The sequence below is a fragment of the Portunus trituberculatus genome, chromosome 35, assembly GCF_017591435.1.
Source record: "Portunus trituberculatus isolate SZX2019 chromosome 35, ASM1759143v1, whole genome shotgun sequence".
Lineage (NCBI taxonomy): Eukaryota > Metazoa > Arthropoda > Malacostraca > Decapoda > Portunidae > Portunus > Portunus trituberculatus.
Window position 1 is genome coordinate 13479177 of NC_059289.1, and position 25700 is coordinate 13504876.

Genomic DNA, 25700 nt, shown 5'->3' on the forward strand with positions numbered 1-25700 from the left:
CGCCGAAGCCATCTGGCCGCTTGGATATACCAGTATTTACGAGAGGAAATTTTAACCGGATAGCAATAAGAGGAAGGAAAGAAGGAGGAAAAAGATGTAAAAAGAGGAATAGGAGGATGTAGTTAGTAAAAGAGAATTTCAACCTGGTAGCAAAGCAATAAGAGGAAGGAGAGAAGAAGAAAAGAGACATAAAACGAAATACAATTGAAGAAAGTAGGAAATATAAGTGAATTTTAACTTGGTAGCAAAGCGGTAAAAAGGAAAGAAAGAGGAAGAAGACGTAAAAGAAAGATGAATAGAAGAAAGTAGAATGAACAAGGGAATTTCATATTGGTAGCAAAAGAATGAAAAGAAGAGAGGAAGAGGAAATAGGAAGTATGACAGAATTTCAACCTGGTAGCGAGGGAATAAGAGGAGGGAGAGGAGGAGGAAGTTACAATAAAGAAGGATAGGAGAAAGCAAGAAGTATGAGAGGATTTCAGACTGGAAGCAAAATTGTAAGAGTAAGTAAAGAAGAATTGGAAGTGAAAAGGAGTAAATGTAAGGAAGTTTACAGTGAAAGGAAGGAGAAATAGAGATAAAAAGCAAAAATAGGATTAGATCAAGAAAATGACAGAAGAAATAAAAGGAGGAAGAAAAAATAGAAAGCAAAAAAAAGAAAAATAAGAGAAAAGTAACAACTCGTAAAACTCAGAATGAAAGTTGTGTTCCAATTGTGTTTTTGTTTTGTTTGTGATTTTTTTAATAGTAAGAAAGGATTGAAGAGAGAAGAGCGGAACTAAAATAACGTGATTCAGTAAAGAGAACAGGAGAGAATATACAACTTCAATTGGAAACCCGCCTACTTTTGTTTCTTTCTTAAATATATCTTTCCTTACATACATTAAGACAACTGACTCTCTTCCTTCACACAAAACTACATGCACCTCGTTAAACAATCAATTTTTTTAATGCAGGAGAGGCAACTAACCAAGGGCAAGAAAAAATAGAAAAAAAAGGCCCACTTGGTTGCTAATTCCCTTTAAAAGTCGAGTGAGTTAACCAAAACTCAAGGACTCACATTCTTCATTCAAGATTTAGAATTGGAAAAAAATAATACATGTCTCTTTATACCAGCCAAGGAATCGCCTTTCTTTTTTTTTCACTCTTAAGGGACCGGCACCTCAGTGGGCCTCTTTTTATCACTTTTTTTGTTGCTCTTGGCCGGTTGTTCCTCTTACATAAGGAAAAAAATAGTCTTATCACTCAGGAGATATTAACCTGATAGGAAATTCCGTAAGACAAAGGAAAGAAATAGAAAGTGAAAAGGAGCAAAGAAGAACATCTATAACTTAAACATGAAGGTGTGCTGTATTTAATTATTTCCTTTTCAGGCTGGTAGGAAAGGAAGAAGAGGAAGGCGGAGGAAGTGGAAACGGAAAAAGTGAGTATTAAAACAGATTCACAACTCAGACTCGTAATATGTTTAATAATGAATTTCCGTTTTCTTCCGTTTTTAAGCAATTATCTGTCGTAAATTATATTAGTATTTTTCAATGGTGTTGTGTACGTATGATAGTTTTTTCATTGTGAGACTTCAAACAATTCGTCAGAGAAGATTAATTATTTGAAATCTGTTATATTCCCTAAAATTCTGTCGTTTCTTCACAGTAAGTTTCATATTTAATACCTTTATATTTTTATCAATCCTTTGCTTTGTTTTTTTCATTTTTTTTCCTATTGGGGGAGAACTTACATCACTCACTTGAAACTATTAGTACTTACAATATACTCAATCATGTTTTTCCTTTCTCTCTCTCTCTCTCTTTATCTTTGTTTGCATTAGTCTCTCCCTCCGATGTAATTTCCTTTCTCCTCTTTATATCACTTTTCATCACACCCCTAACCTTCATACATCTTCTGATAGCGTGGGACAACCTTCATTTAAGACTGGAAACTGAACTGTACTGAATTATGTTTCCCCCTTGTTTTCCCTTTGTAATCACCCTTTTCATATTTCCATCACGGTTTGTATCACGTTCTCAACATTCATTCCTGGCGTGTCGTGACCGTGAGGCGAGCCAATGATGCCTTCACACAGTGTTATCAAGGCAGCAGCCCCTCCGCTCAACGCTCGTGACGCAATCTTCACTGCCCATTATGTACTGCTTGTCCTCTACTTTCCCCTCATCCAGCTTATTCCCCTGTTCTAATGTTTTCTTCTTCCCGCTCTTTGTCTCTCCTTTGTTCATTAATCTTTAATTTTACGGCGCTCAGACCATTCCCGTCCCTAACTCTCCTGCTCCTCCTCCTCCTCCTCTTTCTCTTTCCTCGCCTGTAATCTTACCCGCTCCTCCTCCACCCCCTCCACCTGACCCAGCCCTTATTCTCCTTATCCTTCCACTTCTCCTCCTCCCGCTCCTCCTCCTTCTTCTTCTCCTGCCGGAGTATCAAGTAACCCGCCCATGAATAAGCTGCATCATTTTGCTTGCCTTTTACCCACCGTCTCCACCACACGCTGGAGAAAAATGCAATACCCGACGCTACTGAATTACTTCCCCCAAGGGCGTCCCTCACCGCCTGTCCCTCAGCGCCTGTGTCCCAAGCGTGTACACATAAATAAATTACACTGCTGCTCTTGTAACCAGGACATGTCTGGCCTTGTTTGGTCTTTTCGCCTTGTTTACAACCATTACTTTTATCTTCTGGTCACCTGTGTGTGTGTGTGTGTGTGTGTGTGTGTCTACACTGATCCAGCATTGTGTGTACGTACATCAGGGTGTATGCTGCTACGTACACACAGCGGCCCCCATGTATACCAAGTCTCATGTACACAAGGGGTCGAGGTGGCCCGATGCTCGATGCTTCATCATGGTGGTTCGTATCCCTGAATCCCATTGTTTTTGTGCACCAACGCAGGCAACACTCTCACACACACACACACACACACACACACAAGGAAATTACCTTACTATGTTTACATGCTCGAAGTTATGTGTGTGAGACAACAACATGTACGCTCACAGACAAGAGAAGTGTGTGTGTGTGTGTGTGTGTGTGTGTGTGTGTGTGTGTGTGTGAGAGAGAGAGAGAGAGAGAGAGAGAGAGAGATTCTGAAATATTCGACAGTAGTATCATTCATGTAGTCAGAACACCTAATTAATCTCTTATGAAAGCTTGGTCGTGAAATAAACTCAAATGTCCCCAGTTGAGAGAGAGAGAGAGAGAGAGAGAGAGAGAGAGAGAGAGAGAGAGAGAGAGAGGGTGGGGGGAAGAGGGGCAGGGTGCATTCTATCTAAAGCAATCTCTTCTGTTTATATTTAATTTCAGGCGAGTTCATGGAGAGACATATAGAATCATTTCCTTTTTACTAATCCCTTTCAATCGACAACGTATTTTTCCCATTTCGTCGGCAAAAAGTTAATTACCGAGAATAAAGTCAGGGTTAAAATCACACACACACACAAAAAGTAGGAAATTTCTACGTATTTTTCCCTACTACCTGAAAAGAATTGGATGCGTAGAGAGAGAGAGAGAGAGAGAGAGGTTTTAGGGGGTAAGGGAAAATAATATCCAAAAAAGTTTACTAATATATGACGCTTTTTTGGTTTGCTATCCACACGTGAACTGAAATAGAATCACCACTTTTTTTTTTTGTTTCCAGCTCTCCTACCTTCCCTTTTTTCCTGCCTCTCTTTTTCCGGTTCGGGTGGAGGGAATAGAGGGGGATGTGTATGTCAAAGGGAGATACACAAGGGGTGCGGTGGGGAGGGAGGAAAAGGGAGGGAAAAACGTATAAAAACTGATGTGGTAGATTAAGAGAATTTCAGTTCGGTACCCTCTGTGAATTACTGTGTGGAGACCGCTGTGGAAACCGAGGCAGGTGTGAATGTATGTGTAAAGTAAATACTGGTATGTGTGTGTGTGTGTGTGTGTGTGTGTGTGTGTGTGTGTGTGTGTGTGTGTGTGTGTGTGTGTGTGTGATTTCTAGTTAGGAGCCCAGACACCTGTTGCGCTATGACTTTATTATCAATTAACACCTTCACATATTTTATTCATTCAGTAAAGCATCTTCCCTTTACATTTCCCCTTTCAAGCTGAGAGAAACCACAGGAACAAACGGGAAAGAGGTTACAGGAGTCAAAAACAACAACCGCCCCACCACGAAAACAACGTGGTCGGTTTGGCGGGTTAACGATGTTTTTATTGTTTATCTGAGCTTGTTTTTCTCTATCGCATTATTATTATATTGTATTCGTCCCAACATTTATATTATTGGTGGCCTGAGTAGAGCGTGTGTTGACTGGGAGGGCGGTGTTGTTATTTAGCTTTAATAGAATCGTGAGTGTTAATAGATATTGCACATGAGGGAGAGAGAGAGAGAGAGAGAGAGAGAGAGAGAGAGAGATGATTTACACGGATATACAGACAGCCACATGTGGGTTATGGGTCGTGGGTCCATGGGAGTTCAAGGCTTGTCATGGATATCATCACAATTATTGGCAATGGGAAGTCTTGGAGCGCTGCACGTATTAGTACTTCCTGCAAGCCTTCATGCCTCTTCTCTGTACTCGCCGACTGGAATTGCTTTGCCAATTAGCTGCAATGAGCTGAGTTTCCCACAGCACAATAACCCTTCCAGTAACAGCATACAGCATTGCATAACGATAATTGATTCTCGCAATATCTGCACCGGAGTATTTAAACGAGGTGACACTAAGACGCCTGCGGTGACACATTTACTTGCTCTTTAGGTAACAGAAACGGGCTTTGTAATATTCAGCCACAAAATTACACTCCAAACATTTACCAATTTTAGAAATCCCCGCAAGATGAGAACGCAACAGCTAAACTTGTAGATCGCTGGCGGACAGTGGCACTTAGCTTCTTAATACCACCTATCACACACAGATGGCGGGGACGTTTTTCTGATGTTTTATTCCTCAGATGTCTTGGCTTTGTACCAGGAATAAACGTGATTACATATAATTGACACCTTCAGTCCTGGGCAGGTGTCAATGAAAAAGGTAACGCTGGAGACGCACCACCAATTACTCACTGTGAAGGTAAATACTATCCAGATGTTTGAAAATCCACAGACATGACAGACACACACACAGAGAAGTAATTTAATAGTAGTTTCAATATTTACCACCACTGATTTATGCACGTGTTCAATGTAAGTCAAGAAACCATTCATATTTAATCGTTTCATATTTACTTTTGTTTTGGGAGCTTTGTTGCGTGTATGGTGTGTGTGTGTGTGTGTGTGTGTGTGTGTGTGTGTGTGTGTGTGTGTGTGTGTGTGTGTGTGTGTGTGTGTGGATAAAGGCGAACAAATATGAGCCGAGTGTGCGGATGTGTAATCATGTCAGTGTTCGTAATTTTTGGTCCGATATCTTGTCCATCTTTTCATGTTTTTCTGCTGTTGCCAGAAATTAAGCGGGGAATTATCTCTCGCAATAACTGCAGATAATAATCGTGTTTCAATACGTCAATGAGAGCAACTGAAAAAAAAAAAAGAAAGAAAAAGGACCGAATAGAACGCAGCCAGCATATGAAATTTTATCGTTCATGTTGGAGTTTTATATCGATGTGTACAGCTGATTTAGATTAATGTCAGAGGGGAGTGGGAAAGGTTTCAAATTTTAACAAAAGCTTCTGAATCGAGTCACATATATTGAGCCACCCAAGCGGTCACCTTAAGGGCAGACTCTAAACAAACCTAATGAATGTTTCCCCGTCTACTCCGTACTCCTCCTCCTCCTCCTCCTCCTCCTCCTCCTCCTCCTCCTCCTCCTCCTCCTCCTCCTCCTCCTCCTCCTCCTCCTCCTCCTCCTCCTCCTCCTCCTCCTCCTCCTCCTCCTCCTCCTCCTGCTCGTCGTCGTCGGGAGACATTTAAAAAGTGAAGTAATTAATTAATTTCTGAAAATGCAGATCGGTAAATGAACACTAATTAAGATAGCAAACAAACTCTGCTTCTATTTTTCTCATGTTTGAAGAATTGTCTCATTATGAAAGTTGTTTGATACTGCGTGAACTTGCCTTTCCAGAAACTAATGTTGAAGTTTATAGAATTTCCTCCAGTCACTCATTCATTGACTCACCTGTCAGTCTCTCTCTCTCTCTCTCTCTCTCTCTCTCTCTCTCTCTCTCTCTCTCTCTCTCTCTCTGCGTGAGGTTGATTACAGGTTTTGAATAAATCGTGATCACTTCCAGGACGGTTTTCTGGGTCATCGATCACACACACACACACACACACACACACACACACACACACACACACACACACACACACACACACACACACACACACACACACACACACACACACACACACACACACACACACACACACAATTACGAACACAAACACTTCTCGCTCCGTCCCGTACTGAGCATTTAATACCACAACTCAGCTCTTCACAAAACCATAAAAACGTCAATAATAATAACGGAGTGTCATTTGAGGGGCAGTAAGCGCGGGAGTTACGGTCTGTCTCGTGTTTACGACCCCGTCACGCCCTTGCTTATAAAGCTGACGCGGGGAGGAGTGATAGGAAGCTGTGAGGAAGAGGAGGAGGAAGAGGAAGAGGAGGAGGAGGACGAGGATGTGTAGGCGTATGATGTGTCTCTTATAACATGGACATTTTTCCTCTTTTCTTTTTTTCCTTCTTTTCGTATTACTGTTATTATTAGTAGTAGTAGTAGTAGTCATAGTAGTAGTAGTAGTAGTAGTAGTAGTAGTAGTAGTAGTATTGTTAATAGTGTTAGTGTCTCTTGATTATTAATATTTGTCGCTTTTTCGCTAAAGATTACTTGCAGCTGATCTGTTTTATTAAGTGCTCGAAGGCAAAGTATTATTCGTTCTCTCTCTCTCTCTCTCTCTCTCTCTCTCTCTCTCTCTCTCTCTCTCTCTCTCTCTCTCTCTCTCTCTCTCTCTCTCTCGTGTTTGGGTCATTGTTTTTAACGTTTTGAAGCTAACTTTTTTTTTTCCCCCGGAAGTGAAGCTAAGTGGGTATTTTATGTATGAGTATTTAAAGCTTGAGAAGGAAGGTACTATTTTTAAGCTTGTGTCTGTGGTCACTCTTTCTATTTAATATTATGTAGCTAACTTTTATTCCCCAGATGTGAAGTTTTCTACAAGTATTTAAAGCTTGAGAAGGCGCCATTCTTAAGTTTGTGAAGCTGGAGAGGTTTTTCTTGATAGGTGAAGCTAAGAAGTGTTTAAAGACGAAGATGTGTTTTTGAAAAGTTTGTCTTTCTATTCAGTCTTATTTTATTTATTATTATTATTTTTTTTTTTTTTTTTTATCGCTCATTGATTTTACATGTGTTCGTGTTCACTGTGTTTCGTGTCCACATTTCACTTGAAGGTTGTTTTCATTGCTGCCTTCATGTGTGTTGGTGGTGGTGGTAGTGGTGGTGGTGGTTATCAGTGGTGTAGTGGTAGTGGTGTTGGTGTTAATAATGGTGTTGTTATTGATGGTAGTGGTGTTGTTATTGGTGGTGGTGGTGACGGTGGTGGTGGTGGTGGTGGTGGTGGTGGTGGTGGTGTTTTTTTTCATCTCTGTCTGTGTTTGTCTGCGTTTCCTGAATAATCTGTGTGGTTGCGCTACTGTAAAACTCCCGAACGATCAATCATTCTCTCTCTCTCTCTCTCTCTCTCTCTCTCTCTCTCTCTCTCTCTCTCTCTCTCTCTCTCTCTCTCTCTCTCTCTCTCTCTCTCTCTCTCTCTCTCTCTCTCTCTCTCTCTCTCTCTCTCTCTCTCTCTCTCTCTCTCTCTCTCCCCCCCCTTGCTCACTCGCTTCTACGCCACAACAGTTCGGAAACAGCATATTTAAGTCTCCACTGCACTTAGCGCCACCCTCCAGCGGGGCAACATTTCCACTGCTCACTTGTTTGATGAAATATTCAGTGGTTCATGCCCTGCGGCGAGGCTTGCAAGGGAGGGAATGAGAGTAAGAGAGAGAGAGAGAGAGAGAGAATGAATTAAGGGATAAGTAAATGATGAAAAAAAGGTAAAGAAAAATAGAGAAGAAATAATAGAAAGATTTAGTTGATTTAGTAGAAATGAAAAGAAGAGAAGAAAAAAAAATCAAGAAAGAATTAAGTAGAAAACGAGACAGAGATCAAACTTAGAAGAGAGAGAGAGAGAGAGAGAGAGAGAGAGAGAGAGAGAGAGAGAGAGAGAGAGAGAGAGAGGCCGCTCGTAGTATTGTAGATGACGAAACTTCTGATTACTTGAGTTTTCTGTGTAGCAACTGGCGTTCTTCGATTTCATGTGTCCGTGTGTCCTTGTATCGAGAGAGTTACGATTTGAGAAAGAGAGAGAGAGAGTGAGAGGTATATATAGAGAGAGAGAGCCAGGGAGGTTGAAAGACAGGAACAGAACTCTCCTCCACGGCTTTATTGAGGTGGACCGAAGTAAATGACACCTTGAAAGACAGACCGAAACGTCCACACAAATTTACGACAGTGGTTTCAAGGATACGCGCGCAATAATCCTCTTCCCTCACAAACCGCGGGGAATACTAACGCCACTGGGACGTGAAAGACTGCGGGGTAAAAAAAAATATGAGGGAAAAGGGAACGAGAGGGAAGAAGCAACATGGCAGTCCGAATTAGGTCACGCTGCACCAGGAACACGCAGAGTAATCCGAAACTCAGCGTGACAAGCGATAAAGGTGAGTGATAAAAGGCATAGAGCACGAACACATTACTGAAGCAAAGAAGTGGACGAAAAGATAACGTAATGGTTCATTTAAGGTCACGTTGCATTACAGAGAAATACACTGTGACAATTGGTTAGAGCGAGCGGTGAAGGGCACAGGGCACAAACCCATTACTGGCGACAAAAGTAAATTGAAAACCACTAAAAACAAAATTCAATATGGTGGTCCACATAACCCCTTGAGTACCACATCGCGTTTCTATATTCATTCTGGTAACTATTTGGTCATTTTACACAACTTCAGAAACTTATGTAGGCATTGAAATAGTGAAGACTGCGGCCATTAATCTCCTGACCTCTTTAGACTCTTCCTAATGTCAATAAAATCGTCTAATTATACCCAAAATTCAAGATAGAAATGCCTTTCAGTACTGAAGGGGTTAAGGTCACATATTGGGGGGTGTCTGAAAGGGGGTTTGAGGGAGGCGAGTAATGGGAGGGTTTGTTATAAGGGTAGATTTGTAAATGAAAGAAAAGGTTACATTTGAGATTCAGAAAGGGTACATTTGTATGGGTACATTTGTAAGGGTAGAATAAGGGTAACACTATTTCATCACTAAAAATACCCTTCGTACACCTTTTCTGCACCCATTTGTTTTGAGAGCGTACGTCCTCCTGGAACTCACCTGGACAGCCGATACATAAAGGCTCATCAAGGCCAAGGGACACAAACACATTACTGAAGAATTAAAAAGAAAAAAAGAGCAAGACTATGAGGGTGAGAAACTTTTCGAGGAACCTGTGTGGAGGAAGACGCTCCGTTTCTTCATGAGTGTATTTCAAAGTAATTTTTAAAGTTGAAAGAGCAGCAGCAGGACGAGGAGGAGAAGGAGGAGAGTGAGCAGGGAGCGCTGGTTTCCCATCTGCCTCCTCTGCATCGGCTTATTATTGCCACGCTACCTTAGGAGAGGCTTGGAACCAACTCATCTCACACACGGGCGAAATAAATAACGAAAACGCTGAGTGCTGAGTAGCGAACAAAACTAAAAAAAGAAAAGAAGTAGAAAAAAGACTTGAGGAGTATTAAGAGGGCTAGACGATGTGCAGAATGTGAAAGAAAGATGAGTAACACTTGAAGCAAAATAGAAATAAGAGGATGAGGTGCTGAAAAAAGAAGATGAGCACAAGCAGACACGTGGTGATGAAGCCAACATAATTTTAGTGAGATTAAAACATATCACTGGAGGTTTATGCAAATTAGTCCACTTTTTTGGGGGTGTGTTGGGAAAAGTAAACACGAAATGCGAAAGGATTAATTAGTTTACGTTCTATTAGCTGAGTGACGCGTAAAAATGCAAACATATTATCAACCCAACATTTCCCTCGCGCCCTTAATCATCGCTGGCGAGGAACGACCTTCTGGTTACTTGCTACGCTGCGAGAGAGAGAGAGAGAGAGAGAGAGAGAGAGAGAGAGAGAGAGAGAGAGAGAGAGAGAGAGAGAATTAAGGGATAAGTAAATGATGAAAAGATAAAGAAAAATAGGGAAGAAATAAGAGAAAGATTTAGCGGATTTAGTGGAAATGAAAAGAGAAGAAAAGAAAAGAACCAAAAATAGAATTTACTAGAAAACGAGAAATAGAGATCAAACTTAGAATGGGAGAGAGAGAGAGAGAGAGAGAGAGAGAGAGAGAGAGAGAGAATGGGGTATGTGTGGAGAGAAGATGAGTATGCTGCGAGAGTAAAGATATAGGACAAAATTATGGAGATGCTAAAAGGAGGAGGTGGAGGAGGAGGAGGAGGAGGAGGAGGAGGAGGAGGAGGAGGAGGAGGAGAAGCATGAGGAAAATTTACACTCACTGTGGCAGAAGAGGTGGGAGGAGACTGCAGGAATTGAGGAGCGTCTGTTAAATACTGCTCAGTGTATCAATCTCTTCACTAGACTAAGGTGTTACGTAAAAGTCTTCAGAATTTGGTGGGTCGTTTTTTTCGTGTGTGTGTAAATGAGGATTGCGGTTCCTTTGATTGGCAGGAAGGGGAACGTGAGAAAAATAGAGAGAGAGAGAGAGAGAGAGAGAGAGAGAGATTGAAACTTAATACTACACCTAAGGAGGGAGGCGAGAGGGAAAGAGTCCTAGAAAGCTCATGGAAGGGGAAAAAAAGAGAAAGAGAGAGGGAAAAACGAAGGAAATTGTGAGGATACTCGTGGGGTGTTGACGTTAAAGGGGCGTGGTGGAGAGAGTGGAGGGAAGTAGTGGAGGAAAATAAAAGAAAGGAAATAAGAAGAAAGAAGTGAAAGGAATAGAACCAGAACATCCACCACCACCACCACCACCACCACCACCACCACCACCAACGTACCTCCGATGCATAAAGATAGAAGGTAAATGAACTAAGGCGTTGCCCTGCCCACCTGAGACCGTGGTAGTCAAAACAAATATATTTTACGTCGTCCCACAAGTGAAAAAGCATTATGCCTCGCGGGAAACCTTTCTTATTTTCCTTCTTTCACCATCTTTTTTTATACTCTTGCTATCCTACACTGAGCTCCGGGGATGAGAGAGAGAGAGAGAGAGAGAGAGAGAGAGAGAGAGAGAGAGAGAGTACACTGAATAATATAAAACGGGATAGAATCACTGCAGAAGACAAGAATTAAATAAGAGAGAGAGAGAGAGAGAGAGAGAGAGAGAGAGAGAGAGAGAGAGAGAGAAAAACGAATGAGGAGTGCAAAAGACAGGAGTTAAGTGGGAGTGAGATAAAATAAGAGAGAATCCTTAGAATATTTGCTCTGATGAAGAATTAAGGAGCAGGCATGAAGGCTGAGAGGCTGTGAGGAGTGCGGGCAGAGGAGCGAGAAAGAGCAGAGGAAGGAACATGAAGTAGAGGGAGAGGGAAGTGGAAGCAGGTGTTAATGGAAAGGAATGTAGGGAAGAATGTAAAAGTGGGGCTTAAGAGGAGAGGAATGCAAGAAGGGAGAAACTGGGAAAGTGTTACGAAGGAAAGAGGTGCGAGGAGGAGGAGGAGGAGGAGGAGGAGGAGGAGGACGTAGAAGTGAAGGGAAGATATGCAAAGAAGACTAAGAAGAATGAGAAAGAGGAGGGAAGAAACGTGAAGGCATGGAGAAGGATGATAAATGAGAAAGTAATGGAGGGAAGAGGAAGAGAAAGGTACAAATGAACACAAAGAAAAAACAAACAAGTCACTCCATCCCCACCAGTTACCACTACTACCACGCCTGACAGGAAGTGAAGAAGTGCACAGCCTGAATAAGATAAAGCAATGCAAGTATAAAGAGTGCTAAAGTAAATGAGAGGAAAATGTACAAAAGAGAATAAAAAGGCGGAGAACGGGAGAGACACGTTAAGGTGAAGAAAAATGTGGTATAAGGAAAAGGAAAGATAATATGAAGAAAAGGGAGATGGAGGGAAAGAGGAATACAAAAATATAGAGCAAGGAAGTAAAGAAGAGGAGACAAGAAGGGTCGGAAAAATGATATGTAAAGAAGGAGGGAGAGGAATCGTAAGAATAAAATATAAAAGGAGGAAGTGGAGGAATGGAAATGTGAGGGAGTGGAGGACAAAAAGAGGAAAGAAAAGAAAGAAAGAAAGAAAGAAGAGGGAAAGCAAACAGAAGAATATTCTATAAGGGAGGAAGTGGAAGAGAAGGACGAGGAGGAGGAGGAGGAGGACAGAAGAAGAGACAGTAAGTGGAGAAGAAGGAGAAAGGAGAACAGACAGAAGGAATGAAATGTCGATGATAAAAAAAAAATCTAAGGAAGAGGGAAATATAAGAAGCATGAAGAGAACACAAGAATAAACTATAAAGCAAGAAGTGGAGGAGAAGAGGAGAAGAGAGGAGACGAGAGTGCTTGGGAGGCGAGAGCGGAGGAGGCGGTGAGGGCGGACAGTCTGTGGGAGTGAAGGCACATGTAGCTGCCACAGGTGACTCAGGGAACCTCCAACTGCTTCCCCTTGTAAAGTTAGGGCGCAGCTGGGATCCGACCCACTCACCAGGTGCCGCTCTATGTCGCGATAAACTGGCGCCGGTTACTTTATGGCGCCATGAGGGACAAACTGCCAACGCCACTGGATATTATGGACCAGAAGCCTTTAGTCACGTGTGGGTCTTTTTCCTCCCCTTGCGTCTACCTATTTTGTATTATTCCACATTCGCCAGCCCGTGTTTCAAGTTGCTGTGTCAGGCCGTGTTTGTAAAGGGCTTGTTCTTAAAGTCTTTGTCTTCTGTGTTACGTTGTGGTGCGTTGTGTTGTGTTGTGGTGTGTTGTGAAAGGGTTGTCTTTAGGAAAACGCTCCCTGGTGTGATTTTAGTTCCTTTTTGTTTATTGGCTATGTATTATTCTTTACTTTTTTTGCTTTTTATTCTCTTATCTTTAGAAATATAATAAGTTCGGACTGTTTTCAAAGATCCCATGAATATTAAGAGGATCACCTTTGTTTTATTTTTTTCTATATATAAGTGACGCAGGACCTTTCTCAAAACCTTCACCAAACTCATGAAAACTTTCTTCAAAATCTTGATAACTTCCACCACTCTGTTAATTAAAAGTAGTCGAGATACAGCTCAAGTTTCAGTGTTTTCTGGGTTGTTCTTTTCCTTTTTTTGTATTAATTTACTTTCATTTATTTATCTATTTATTTTCATCCCCTTGTGTCTGTCTTCCCGTGTGTCTTTTCGTACGTGTTTGTATTATTCTCACATTAATCCGGCTCGTGTTTCTAGTTGTGGTGTCAGTGTGCTTCCAAATATCAGTGTATTCGGGGCCCTTTTTTTTCTTTTTCTTTTCTAATCCCAGCCAGAAGAGATTGACTGACTTCCCTAAGCTGAGCGTGTTACGAGTGGATTCGGACGTTGCATTACCCTCATGGCCCACGTTGGTATGGCCCTTCTAAGTTATGGTGGGTTTCAATGTCTTTTTCTGCCTGTCTCTCTTTCAGCCAGTTTTCTTCCTTGGTATAATTGGCTGAATGTCTAAGCGTATCCTTGTCGAAATGGATAAAAATTACGTGCTTTCTAAATGTTCTTATGTCTCCAATGACCTTTTAAGAAATTGTCTGAAATAGGAAAATGTCACAACACAAGTTCAAATATCGTACAGGTAGAATTTCTTTTCTTAATGTAGAAGGGGAAAGGTGGCCAAGGGCAACATGAAGAGAAAAAAAAAGGTTCACTGAGTTGCCAGTTCCCTTGCAGGTCCAAGAGGGTTAGCCCCCAAAAAAAGGATAAATGCTAAAAAAATACTGAATAAATAAAAGAAAACTCATATTTTCTTTCTGTTTTATCAGAGTAAATGGGAAAAAAAATCTGTTCATATAGAAAAACTCATTTTGATCGGGTTTATTCCAGGCAATGTCAGAAAAAAACTGGAATAGTAGTAGAATAAATGTGATTTTTTTGTATCTTATTTTTCGATATAAAAAAAAAGCAGACAAAAGTTGAGTACAGATGAAATATACCACCCATTTTTCATGTCATTTTCCCACCTTGGCAAATAGTGTCGCGTATTACATCACCTCTCTGTTGGTGTGTATCTTTAATTTGCGCTGCTCGTAATGAAATTAAGTGCCAATTGACGTGGTTCCGCCGTCGCGTTTATCAAGAAATAATCGCATTTGCTCCACCAACTTCGATGAGAGGACTGAGCCGCGCCGGGGAAAAAAAAGAGAAAAAATGGCGGGAAATGCGTTGCCTCACTGACCACTGTTTTGCAAAGAACGAAGGCTTTTTGTGTTGGTCGGAGGTGGGGAGGGGTTATTTAATTAATGTGCCTATATAATAGTCTCTCTCTCTCTCTCTCTCTCTCTCTCTCTCTCTCTCTCTCTCTCTCTCTCTCTCTCTCTCTCTCTCTCTCTCTCTCTCTCTCTCTCTCTCTCTCTCTCTCTCTCTCTCTCTCTCTCTCTCTCTCTCTCGCTTCCTAATTGATCCATTTACATCTATTCCAAGTGGAGAGGTGCCCTTCACAACACTTCACTCCTCACACAGCTGCACGCGGGACCGTCACCCACAGCCGCCCAAGGAACAGCTAACTCTCCCGGGAAATAACAGAAAATTAGACGATTGATTTTTCTCTCCCCTTCTCCTATCAGATTCTCTCTGCATAAATAAATAGATGGGGAACTCGTGGGAAATAGCACAAATGGACGTTGATTATTGGGAAAACGTCTAAAGGTGATTTTTCGTATCGGTGAACAATGATTATTAAGGTGTGTGTGTGTGTGTGTGTGTGTGTGTGTGTGTGTGTGTGTGTGTGTGTGTGTGTGTGTGTGTGTGTGTGTGTGTGTGTGTGTGTGTAGGGTGCAGATGAGAATTGAGTACGTACTATGTTTATGGGGAACAAGGAAATGCTTCAATCTCGACGTAAAGGAAATTGAAACCCACAAATTTCAGATGCACGAGCACAAGAGACACGTTGCTTTGCGAGAGACACTTGAAAGACTTGTCAGGGGAAGCCTCATTGCTTCGCGAGGCACCGCGAGGATGGCCAAAGTGTAGAACAGAAAGATAAAGTTGATAGGGATGAAATCTTTTAGCGAAGGTAACAAGGTAATCAAGACAGGAAATTGGATCTTTTGGAAAATATGGTGGATTTAAGAAAAGGACTGAGTGACGAAAATATAAGGCAATTTTCATTCCCTGTCCATTAATCATTCAATTTCTAATATGATATCTGGATATGTGTTTAATAACAGTGATGAAAGGCAAAAGATACGAAGGTAGCTGACTTGAACAAGGAACATACAGCTAATACGTTGAAATTACACATATCTAATGAAAAGATTGATTTTTAACCCCTTGATTGCCTTCACTCATGAGAGAAGTATAATTTATGAAAGATAAAATGTAGCAGCAATTAGCAGAGACATTTATAACCTTTAAAAAAACATCCAAACAAAAAGTCACTCTCAGTAAATGATGTTCACAGTTCCCAGAGGAGAAAGAGAAAGCCAGGGGAAAAAATCCAGAGAAATTAAACGAAGCGAGAATAAAATACTTACTCTTCTTAATCTCGAGGAAGTGGGCCGAGGGCGGCGAGGCGAGGAGCAGCAGCAGTGTGAGGGACAGCGCGTGCCCCTCCATAGCGGCGGCGGCGGCGGCAGCGGGGCGGCACAACACACCACAACACTCGTGCGCCACAATCAGCGGGTCATGGCGGTTTCTTGACCCGCAGCACAAATTTCCAACGCACAGTAAACTTCAGGGCGAGAAGAGGCGGAGGACAGGGGTGGGGATGAGGTACATTTACTCAGCGTTTTCATTCATCTTACTCATTAACTAGCACATAACGAGCACTACAGACAGATTGTAGCACTGCCAGGCCCTGCTTCCCGTCCACTACCCGACTGTTGGGCTCCCATTCCTGAAGGCGAAGTGATCGCGAAGAGAAAACGAGGCTGGCACTGCGAGACGTCCAGCGCGCGCGTCCCAGGCAGCGGGCCGGGTGAGACTGCCAGCCTCAGAGCCCTCCTACCCTAGTGATGGTTGAGCCGCTGCGCGAGACGACTGGCTGGCTGGGTAGGTGGCAGGCTGGCTGGATGGCCTCGGCTGGGTAGGTGGCTAGCTGGCTGCCTTGGAGATGCTGAAATAGGCTAGTTAACGCGAGTGGTGCCACGTTGATGCTTCGTCACCGCTGTGCCAGAGGTTTGCTTCTTCGTTCACATTGAGGTGCCGAAGAATGTAGGCAAAGGAAAGGGAGGCGAGAGAGCTCCTTACATAAACTTATGCACCGACACTTAGTTGATTTTAGTGGTCGTGCTTCGTTCCCAAATTATTGCGGTATTTTTAAAGTAGGTAAATCTGCAGCCAATGTATCGATTGCTTCAATTCCTTCACTGAGAAGCAGGAGGGGAAGGAAGCGAAAAATACTGGGTTTTAGAATCGTCCGGAAAAGGGGAAACGAAGGAAGGAAAGAGACACGACGCAAGAAAAAGCACTAAAGAGGAAATTTAGGAACTGTAATGGATTGGCGACGAAAAGAGGAGAAAGACAAAAATTAAAGAATAAAGGACGATAAGAAGAAGATGGACAGGAAGCGGAAGAGAATAATAAAAGGAGTGGAGAGCAATACGACATAGAGTAAAAAGAAAAAAATGGTTACAGCAACAAAAAGAAACAAGACTTGAAAAGAGGAACTGCCACAGGCAAGAAGAAGGCGAAGAAAAGGAAAAGGGGTAAGGAAAGAATGACAAAGAAAGTTTGATAACGAGAGATGAATAGGCAATGACACTAGAGGAAGTGGGGGAGGAAATATCAAACACAAAGGGGCAAAGATAAAGGGGACAGAGAGAGAGAGAGAGAGAGAGAGAGAGAGAGAGAGAGAGAGAGAGAGAGAGAGAGAGAGAGACGGGGAAGGGAAGAGAGGAGCAAAGAAGGAGCCTCTTAGGTAATGAAGCAGGATAGTGTGGGTGGTGATGGTGGAGGGGGAGGAGAAGGGAGTAGGAGTTTAGTAAGGGAAGAAAAGAATGTGCTCCCACCCATACACGTCTTTTATCCCTTGATCCACCTATCTATTTATTCACCTTCCCATCCATCCCGCCCTACAACCCTAATCTTCCTCCAGCAAATGAAAATTCTTATTATCGACAGGTGAGAGAGAGAGAGAGAGAGAGAGAGAGAGACGCCAATAGACATTCAGGAAATAAAGAATATCAGGACAAACGAAGAATACAGGTGAGTGCCAATGCTTCACACCTGTGCGTATTTCTTCATTAAAGAGAACTATTTCCCAGAGTGGATTAATAAAGGAAGAGGAGGAGGAGAAAGGAAGGAAGGAGAAAGGGCAGGGAAAGAGGATAGTAAAAACAGAAAAGAAGGAACAAGAGAGAAATTCCAGAAGAGTAGAAATATATGAGACAGGGACGAGGAAGGAAGGAGGAAAAGAAAGGCAGAGAGTAGACAGGAGAAAGGACGGATGGAGGAAAGGAAGGAGAAATGCTGCAAGGAAGAGGAGGAAGAAAGGAGGAGAGGAAGGATGGCGAGAGGAGGTGAATAAGCACTAAGGTATGAAGGAGCGACTCAACTCAACTCTAAGGAGACCTGAAATCCACAACAAGAGACGGGGTAAGTGTAAACCTTCCTCTTCCTCTTCCTCTTCCTCTTCCTCTTCCTCTTCCTCTTCCTTCTCTTGCTCCCCTTCTTCCTTCCCTTCCTCTTCTCACCCCTTAAATCACCACCACCACCACCACCACCACCACCTCCTCCTCCTCCTCCTCCTCCTCCTCCTCCTCCTCCTCCTCCTCCTCCTCCTCCTCCTCCTCCTACTTCGCCTTTGGTCACAAATAACCTGATTAGAGGAAATAGGTCTGTTGTTGTTTGCTCCATCATATTCCCTCCTCCTCCTCCTCATTATTCTTTAGCGCCAGGTACACCAGGTAGCCGGCATTACTACCAGCACTACATCACCTTCAGCACACAAGGCACGGTGGTTAATAAGAGTATCGAGAAAGGGAGTGTAGCGCCGCCTCCCAGCACCAGTGGTCTGCGTGTCGCGGTGTCCAGGCTGGTTACCGCTGATGTACTGTGTGTGCCCGCCTTCACCAACTCAGAAGAGGAAATTATACGAATTTGGGGAGGTGCGTCATGGCAATGGATAGAGAGAGAGAGAGAGAGAGAGAGAGAGAGAGAGAGAGAGAGAGAGAGAGAGAGTACACGCTTTCTCACTTTTTCTATGCAACTTTTTTGGCTGACAGCTGTTTTGAAAAGTTTTATCTGTTCCGCTGTATGCATGTTTCTCTCTCTCTCTCTCTCTCTCTCTCTCTCTCTCTCTCTCTCTCTCTCTCTCTCTCTCTCTCTCTCTCTCTCTCTCTCTCTCTCTCTCTCTACACACATTACACACTGTTCGTTCATTTAATTTTCCTCCCCTTCATCTCTGTCACTTTCTTACACATTTACCTCTTCCACCTTCCTCCACCTCCTCCTCCTCCTCCTCCTCCTCCTCCTCCTCCTCCTCCTCTTCCTCTTCCTCTTCCTTCACTGGTCAATAACGCCTCCTCCTCTGATGACCCCCCAGGAGGCAATTTTGGTTTCTCAGCGGGAAGGAGGAGGAGGAGGAGGAGGAGGAGGAGAGTGAGAGAGCAAGATGGATGGCGGGAAGGAAAAGCGGGGGAGGAGATGGAGGCGGAGCAAGTAAAATGTGGAGGAGAGGAGTAGTAAGCAGTGAAGGGAGGGAGAGATGAAAACCTTAACACACAAAGCCCATTCTTCTCTACCTCGTCTTCTCCATCCCAACATTACTCTAGTTTCCCTTTCGGTTTTCTTTTTCCCTCTCTCCGTTTTCTTTATTTTGATTCCCAGCCTCATCCCCTCCTCCCTTCTCCTCCTCCCTTCCCCTCCCCTCCTCTCGTAATCAGCATAAATGTAATGATGGTTAACCTTTCTGCTACCCTTGTTATGTTCTGAGGAATATTTTTTTTTCACAAGTAGAAAAGAAGATTTCGTATTTATTCGTTTTGTTTGAGTCACTGGTATTGTATTGTGGGTAAGAGTGGATGCTAATTAAGTACCTTTCTAGAGAGAGAGATTATTTTTTTTTTTTTTTTATCTCTTTTTTTAGAATCATGTTATTACAGATGATTCTACAATGTGGCGGCGTGCAAAGGGAGAGCGAGAAGAAAGGAGAGGAGGGAGAGGGAGCAGGAGGGAGGGAGAGGGAGAGGAAGGAAAGGCGACGGAACTAACGAGAGGCGGAGACAATGACTGACTGTGTTTCTTTCTGCTGATTGTGGCTCCAGAGACAGGAAGGGAGAGAGAGAGAGAGAGAGAGAGAGAGAGAGAGAGAGGGAGAAAGAAGAAAGACCAGGTGAAACAAATGGAAACAAGTGAACAGGAAAAAAGTGGCAAGGGGAAGGAGACTGACAAGAAGAAAAAAAGAGAGGAGAGAAAAAGAAAGAGAGAAAAAAAAATGTTTAACAAAGAGTGCGGCGGAAATAACAAGACTGCTGATGAAGGAGTGACGTGAGGTAACAAACTACTCAGCGGCTTCATTTCAATCAGTTTTCCTGTTTTCTTATCATTTTGCTCTTACTTTCCTGCACCTTCGATGTCATATTTTCCATACTCGATCTCGTCTCTCCTCCGTCTTTTGTCCTGCCTCCTCTCTCCTCTCTCCTCCTTTTTGTCCTCGTCCTCTTCCTCCTCCTCCTCCTCCTCCTCCTCCTCCTCCTCCTCCTCCTCATCCTCGTGCCTCTATCACTTAGAGGTCGACTTGTTACGGAATTTCAGATAGTTGAATGCAAAGGAAGAGAACCTGGTGCGTCCCTCACCTGTTGTTATTGTAGCGGAGTGGCGAGCCGCGGCCAGTACCTCCTTTTTTCGTATTCAAAGAAAAGTCATCGACAAGCCGGCTAACAAAGACGAGAGGGAAAACGAGAAGAGGGAAAAAAATAGTCGTCGATTCCGCTGCAAATAGAAATAAGTACGAAACGATTTTTAGCAAGAATGTTACACCAGAGTAAGAATTTAATGTTTTTTTTTTTTTCATCCCTAGACGTTTACTTACCATTCATCTTTCCTCTCGGGTAAAGTTGAAGCGTATATTAATTATCCTTTGTAGTTTTACTTAAGAAAAATAAAGAAAACGAGAGACGCTAGCATGAGTCCGTCGGGTGCTTACCTTCACGCTGCTCCTTACCTGCCCTTAGTCAGCCTCGTTAGGAGCAGCGCACCGCACCTGTGTACGCGACCTCACCTGAGACCTCGCATCATTAAAGCACCTGTTGACTACACTTTGCTCCCTCACACACCGCTCATTATACACTGTTATAAGCCCAACGACGCAAGGTTGACGCACCTGACCTCGCCTTCCCTGTAATAAACTCCAATTAACTTGTGAATAGCGTACATATGCGACCCGGGTTGACCCTGATTGATCCCGCTGCGGCTTCATGTGGTCCCCAGACGAGTGGGCTGCACGACTTGAAGGTGACAATGAGTGCAGTGTGAAGAGACAGGACAACAACAGGGTGCGGACTGGTGATGGATGAAGACTGCAGCGGAGGGAGATTGGGAGGACGTGAAGGAATGGTGAGAGGCAGTGAGAGAAGAACAGAAGGGAGGAAAGGAGAAATGCATAGGATAGGAAGATGAGGCATTTGATGTTCCAATCTGGTGTGTGGCTGTGTATCTCTAAATTCCCTAAGTTCCTTTTATTTTTAAAGATAGTTTCTGTTATTTATATCCGGCCATGTTTTCTCCTCTTATGAATATTGCCAGAATTCTGAAGAGAAGCGCCAAAGAAAAGAATTGGAGAGAAAAGAGAAGAAAGTGAGAGGACGAAAGAACACCGAATCAGACAAGAGGAAATAAATAGTAACAGAAAGTAAGAAGGGGAGATAAGGTGAGGAAGGAACGGAGATTAGAAGAGAAGCGAATAGTAAGAGGGGAGGAGAGTGAGATAAGGAGAAATGGATAGAAAAGAGGGGAGAAAGCGTATTGGAGAGGAGGAAAATAACCGACACGTAGTTGTCATGGCAACGACTTGTGACAGACGAGATTTGATAATTATGGAGAAGCTTGTTTTGTTACCATTGCTGCTGTTGTTGTTGTTGTTGTTGTTGTTGTTGTTGTTGTTATTGCTCTTGTTGGTTGTAAGAGATGGTTTTGTTGATGTTAATGCTGTTGTAGTATTTGTATATTGATATCTATTATTATTATTGCTATTATTATTATTATTATTATTATTATTATTATTATTATTATTATTATTATTATTATTATTATCATTAGTATTACTACCATCATTCGTGTTACAATTCTTCTTTTTTCATGATTTTAAGTATCACTGTTCTTATCATCATAATAGTAGTTGTTATTATTATTATTATTATTATTATTATTATTATTATTGTTATTTATGGTGGCGTTCGTGGTGGTGGTGGTGGTGGTGGTGGTGGTGTTTTTGTTATTGTCAGTGTTGCTGCGGTTGTTATTATCGGATTCACGTATTTATTTTGTCTTTTTGTCTGCTTGCCTGTTTGTCAGCATCGTGTTGTCAACAGATTTGAATGACATTTTGGGGAAAGGCGGATCTTTTTTTATTGTGAAATAATTGATTTGATTCCGTGGCAAATCCCTGGATGTCTGCGAATCAAGGATTTTTAGTTTCCTTGGGGTATTTTTCGCTCTGGTGTCTACAGGGCGTGTTTGCCTCACCTTTCAATTTCTCATGCGGCTTTGGCGGAGAAATGCTTCCTTCGCCGTTCGTGTATTCTAGTTATTACCATTGTTATTATTTTCATTATTTTTGTTCATGCTACTACTACTACTACTACTACTACTACTACTACTACTACTACTACTACTACTACTACTACTACTACTACTACTACTACTACTACTACTACTACTACTACTACTACTAGTGCTACTACTACTACCGCTACTACTTCTACTATCGTTATTAGGTAGTTGTTAGCTGGCAGGAAATCCTTTAAAAATCTAGATAATATAAAGGTCACTCTTTGATTTATCACCTTATTCTTTTCGTTTTTGCACTCAGATTTCTTTTTTCAATCATCTTTTTGTACTTTTATTACATGAAAAATATGTTTTTCGTTGAGAGCCTCGGGTCTTTTCTTTTAGACAGGGTGAAATCAAAACCTGTTTGTCTTATCAGCTCTTCTCCTCTTATTGACTATCTTCTATCACTATTTTCTTGTTAATTGCTCTTCTGATCTAACTGCATGCCTCCCCCTCCATCCGGTGCTCGCTGCACAAGACTTTCTATTTTTCTCTCATCTATTATTCTTCTGTCCACTTCCTTAATGCAAGAGTTAACCAGTACTTCCAATTATTCATTAGTACCTTTCTCACATAAACTCTGGAACTCCCTGCCTCATTCTGTACTCGTATTTCCACCTTCCTATGACGTGATCTCTTTCAGCACTTATGCTGGGGTAATACTACAGCCTTTTTTACTACGACGTCCCCGACGGTCGTGGGATGGCTGTCGCCGGCAGCAATGACGTCATTTTAACGGCTTTTGGCCTCTCGTAAGATGTCGTAAGTTAAGTCGTACGTTAACGCTGCGATATCGTACGATGTCGTAAGATGTCCTTGTTGTCACACGACATCGTAGAAGCATTACGACAATCGAGCGCTGCATTCGACTGGCGGGAAGAGATTCACGACAAGCAAAGCCATTTCATCGGGCGTACAATGACGTACGATGACGTTATAAAGAGATGCGATGTCGTACGTGCTGCTAACGATATCGTTCGACATCGAACGAGTCAAAAATCGTAAAAATACTAAGTTATGACTGGTCCCTGAACATACGTTTGGCAGTAACGCACGAAAACATTGTCGCTAGAATCGTCGTGACCAGTGTGACCGCTCGTGCGTTGCCGCCAGTTAAAAAAAAAAAAAAAAAAGAAAGAAAGAAAGAAAGAAAATAGCCCCAGTTTACCCACCGAAGACGATGAGACCGAGGAAAGGTATGATGAGTATGATGTCCCATCGTCGTCGCAAGATCTCTTTAGGACATCCTTAGACATCGAAGGCCCATTGGACATGAGTATAGAGGGGCCGCCTCCAACACCAGGAGTGAGCATCCACCTTCAGACCCCCACGAAGGTGGACGTCCTTCGTTTTGGGTGTCCTTCTTGCATTGAAATACTCTCAACCGTTATGACAGTCGTATGCAGTCGCAGAAAACTGGCCTGTACGACCGTTGGGGGCGTCGTAGTAAAAAAAAAAAAAAAAAAGAGCTGTTTTGTTACGCTGTCGTCTCTGTGTGTATCTCAGTGGAGCTTTTTTATTATAATTCTTGTTGGCCTAGCCAGCGCCCTTCCTACAGTAAAAAAAATCCTTTCACTGATATGCAAGTAAGAATAGGTTTGGAAATATCATTTCCATTAAGTCTGCCGAAATGTTTATATACAAGATTTTATTCGAGTTTCTACTCCCCTTAACTTTTTTTTTTTTTTTCATTTCGCCCAGTGAACTGTTGTCGACTAACATTTGTTTTAAACATCTTTATTTTCCTTCTTACTTAATGTCACGTTTTCTTTTCATGATACCAGTTGACAATAATAGTACATTTCCTTCTCACAGTCACTGTAAATACCGCCGAGCGACACTGACTGAAAGAAATTACCGGCGTAGCTAATCATTCCCTTTCCGCCCATGATGAATAATTTGCGCAATAACGACGTGGTATTGGATGGAAAAAAAATCAAAAAGTATACAGCTGGTTGGTCGAAAAAAGAAAAGAAAAAAGCCTGAATTTCTTAAGGGCTTGGAACTTGTTTTGTTTATCATGTATGCCTCTTGACGTAAACAAACTATACTTTGGAGAAAAAGGCATGTAAGAGTTAGGGAACAGAGCGCTGGAATACGTGAGAGGAAGGGGAGAGAGAGGGAATGAGAGGATTTAGGCATGCAAGGAGGAAATGCAAGGACAGGAATGAATGGAGGCTGTTCTGTCTCGGCCGTCCTCCTGGGAAGTGAAAGTTTTTAGAGCAGGAGTCGGTTACACTTCAGAGCACGAGAGAGAGCATAAGAGAAGCTACAAGAAACCTACCTTACACATGACAGTCTTCGTGTAGATACTTACCAACCTTTCCCACCTACACACATCACAGTTAGTTAGTTTATTGACCACATAAAGTGTACAGTGATCTTTATAAGAGAGAAAACGAGCATGAATCTAATACAAATACTTAATTGCTTTAACTATAATCTCTACTGTAAACAACATAGGAAAACACAGAAGCTGGTTAGAAATACCTCAACTCACTGACTCCATTGCACATACATAAGGATAAATTGTAAGTAGGTTCAACAACACAGCAAAACATAGACGATGGATAGAAATACCTCAACTCACTGACTCCATTACACATACATAAGGTGAGTTATGAAAAAGAAAAATTGTGAGTAGATATTTCACCCGTACGTACATAAGGCTAAGTTATCGAAAGAAAAATTGTAGGTTCGTAGATTAGTCGATATGCTAAGAAATGCTAATAATAAACTATCTTGTGACTTTAACGAAAATGATAAACAAATGAAATAAATAAATTCTAGGCATTGAAACCTTAAAAATATATACTAATAAAATTCTTCAACATTTATCCCTGTCGTGAATTTTCTCCAACGCCAAAGTAAAGATTCTCTGTTTATCTTTATATTCCCGGCAGTAATAAAAAAAAAAAGGGAAAGAAAAAAAGAAAAAGCTTATATTTGTTCGTGAGTATATATATTTGGTAACAGCAGCGGGAAGGAATATGAAGTCAAAACACACACACACACACACACACACACACACACACACACACACACACACACACACACACACACACACACACACACACACACACACACACACACGTACGTTGAACTCTGTCTGATATTTGCGTGGGACTTTCCAGCTGTAGAGTTGCAAATTGATTGTTGTGTCTGTTAACATGATCCATATAAAGAGAAATATGAAAGTTACCAAAATATCACTGTGTCAACCATGAGAGAGAGAGAGAGAGAGAGAGAGAGAGAGAGAGAGAGAGAGAGAGAGAGAGAGAGAGAGAGAGAGGCAAAATAAGTCTCATTCTTTAAGGGTATTTCTCTACCTTTGTTTATTTAGCCTTCCTTAATCTGTGTCATTTTATACTTTTTTTTTTCTTTCTTTCACTGCGTGGTAAGAGATCCTGGAATATTCTCTCTCTCTCTCTCTCTCTCTCTCTCTCTCTAGTTAATCTCCAGATCGTTTTCTTCCCCCCCTAATCGCACCCTGTTATTTGCCTACTTTCCGTTAATCTCTTTCTTTTTTATTCCCTCTAATCAACCCTATTTTAGTTTTGTTCTTTTCTATTTCTCCCTTTTTTTCTATGTTGACCTTCCTCTCTTAACCTCTTACTCTCTTCCTTTATTCTTTCAACCCGCTTTGTTATTGTTTTGACGTGTTTTTCATCCCTAAAGTCATATTTTTATCTTTTATCTTTCAGTTTTGTATTCTTTATATTTTTTTTTATATTTCACTATAATTTCATAACCTCTTGTGCGTCCTCCATTGAGCAGACTATTATTTTTTATCTTTC

The 25700-nt window shown here is 42.0% G+C and overlaps 1 protein-coding gene across 1 annotated transcript in view; it reads right to left on the minus strand.

The window, feature by feature from the left end:
* LOC123513238 (nephrin-like) overlaps nucleotides 1–16158 on the minus strand; it is a 72464-nt gene extending 56306 nt beyond the window's left edge. The window contains exon 1 of the mRNA XM_045270309.1: nucleotides 15666–16158. Coding sequence (XP_045126244.1) covers nucleotides 15666–15747 — 82 coding nt within the window. The 5' untranslated portion in view covers nucleotides 15748–16158. The remainder of the gene's footprint in view (nucleotides 1–15665) is intronic.
* Between the last annotated feature and the right edge of the window lie 9542 nt (nucleotides 16159–25700).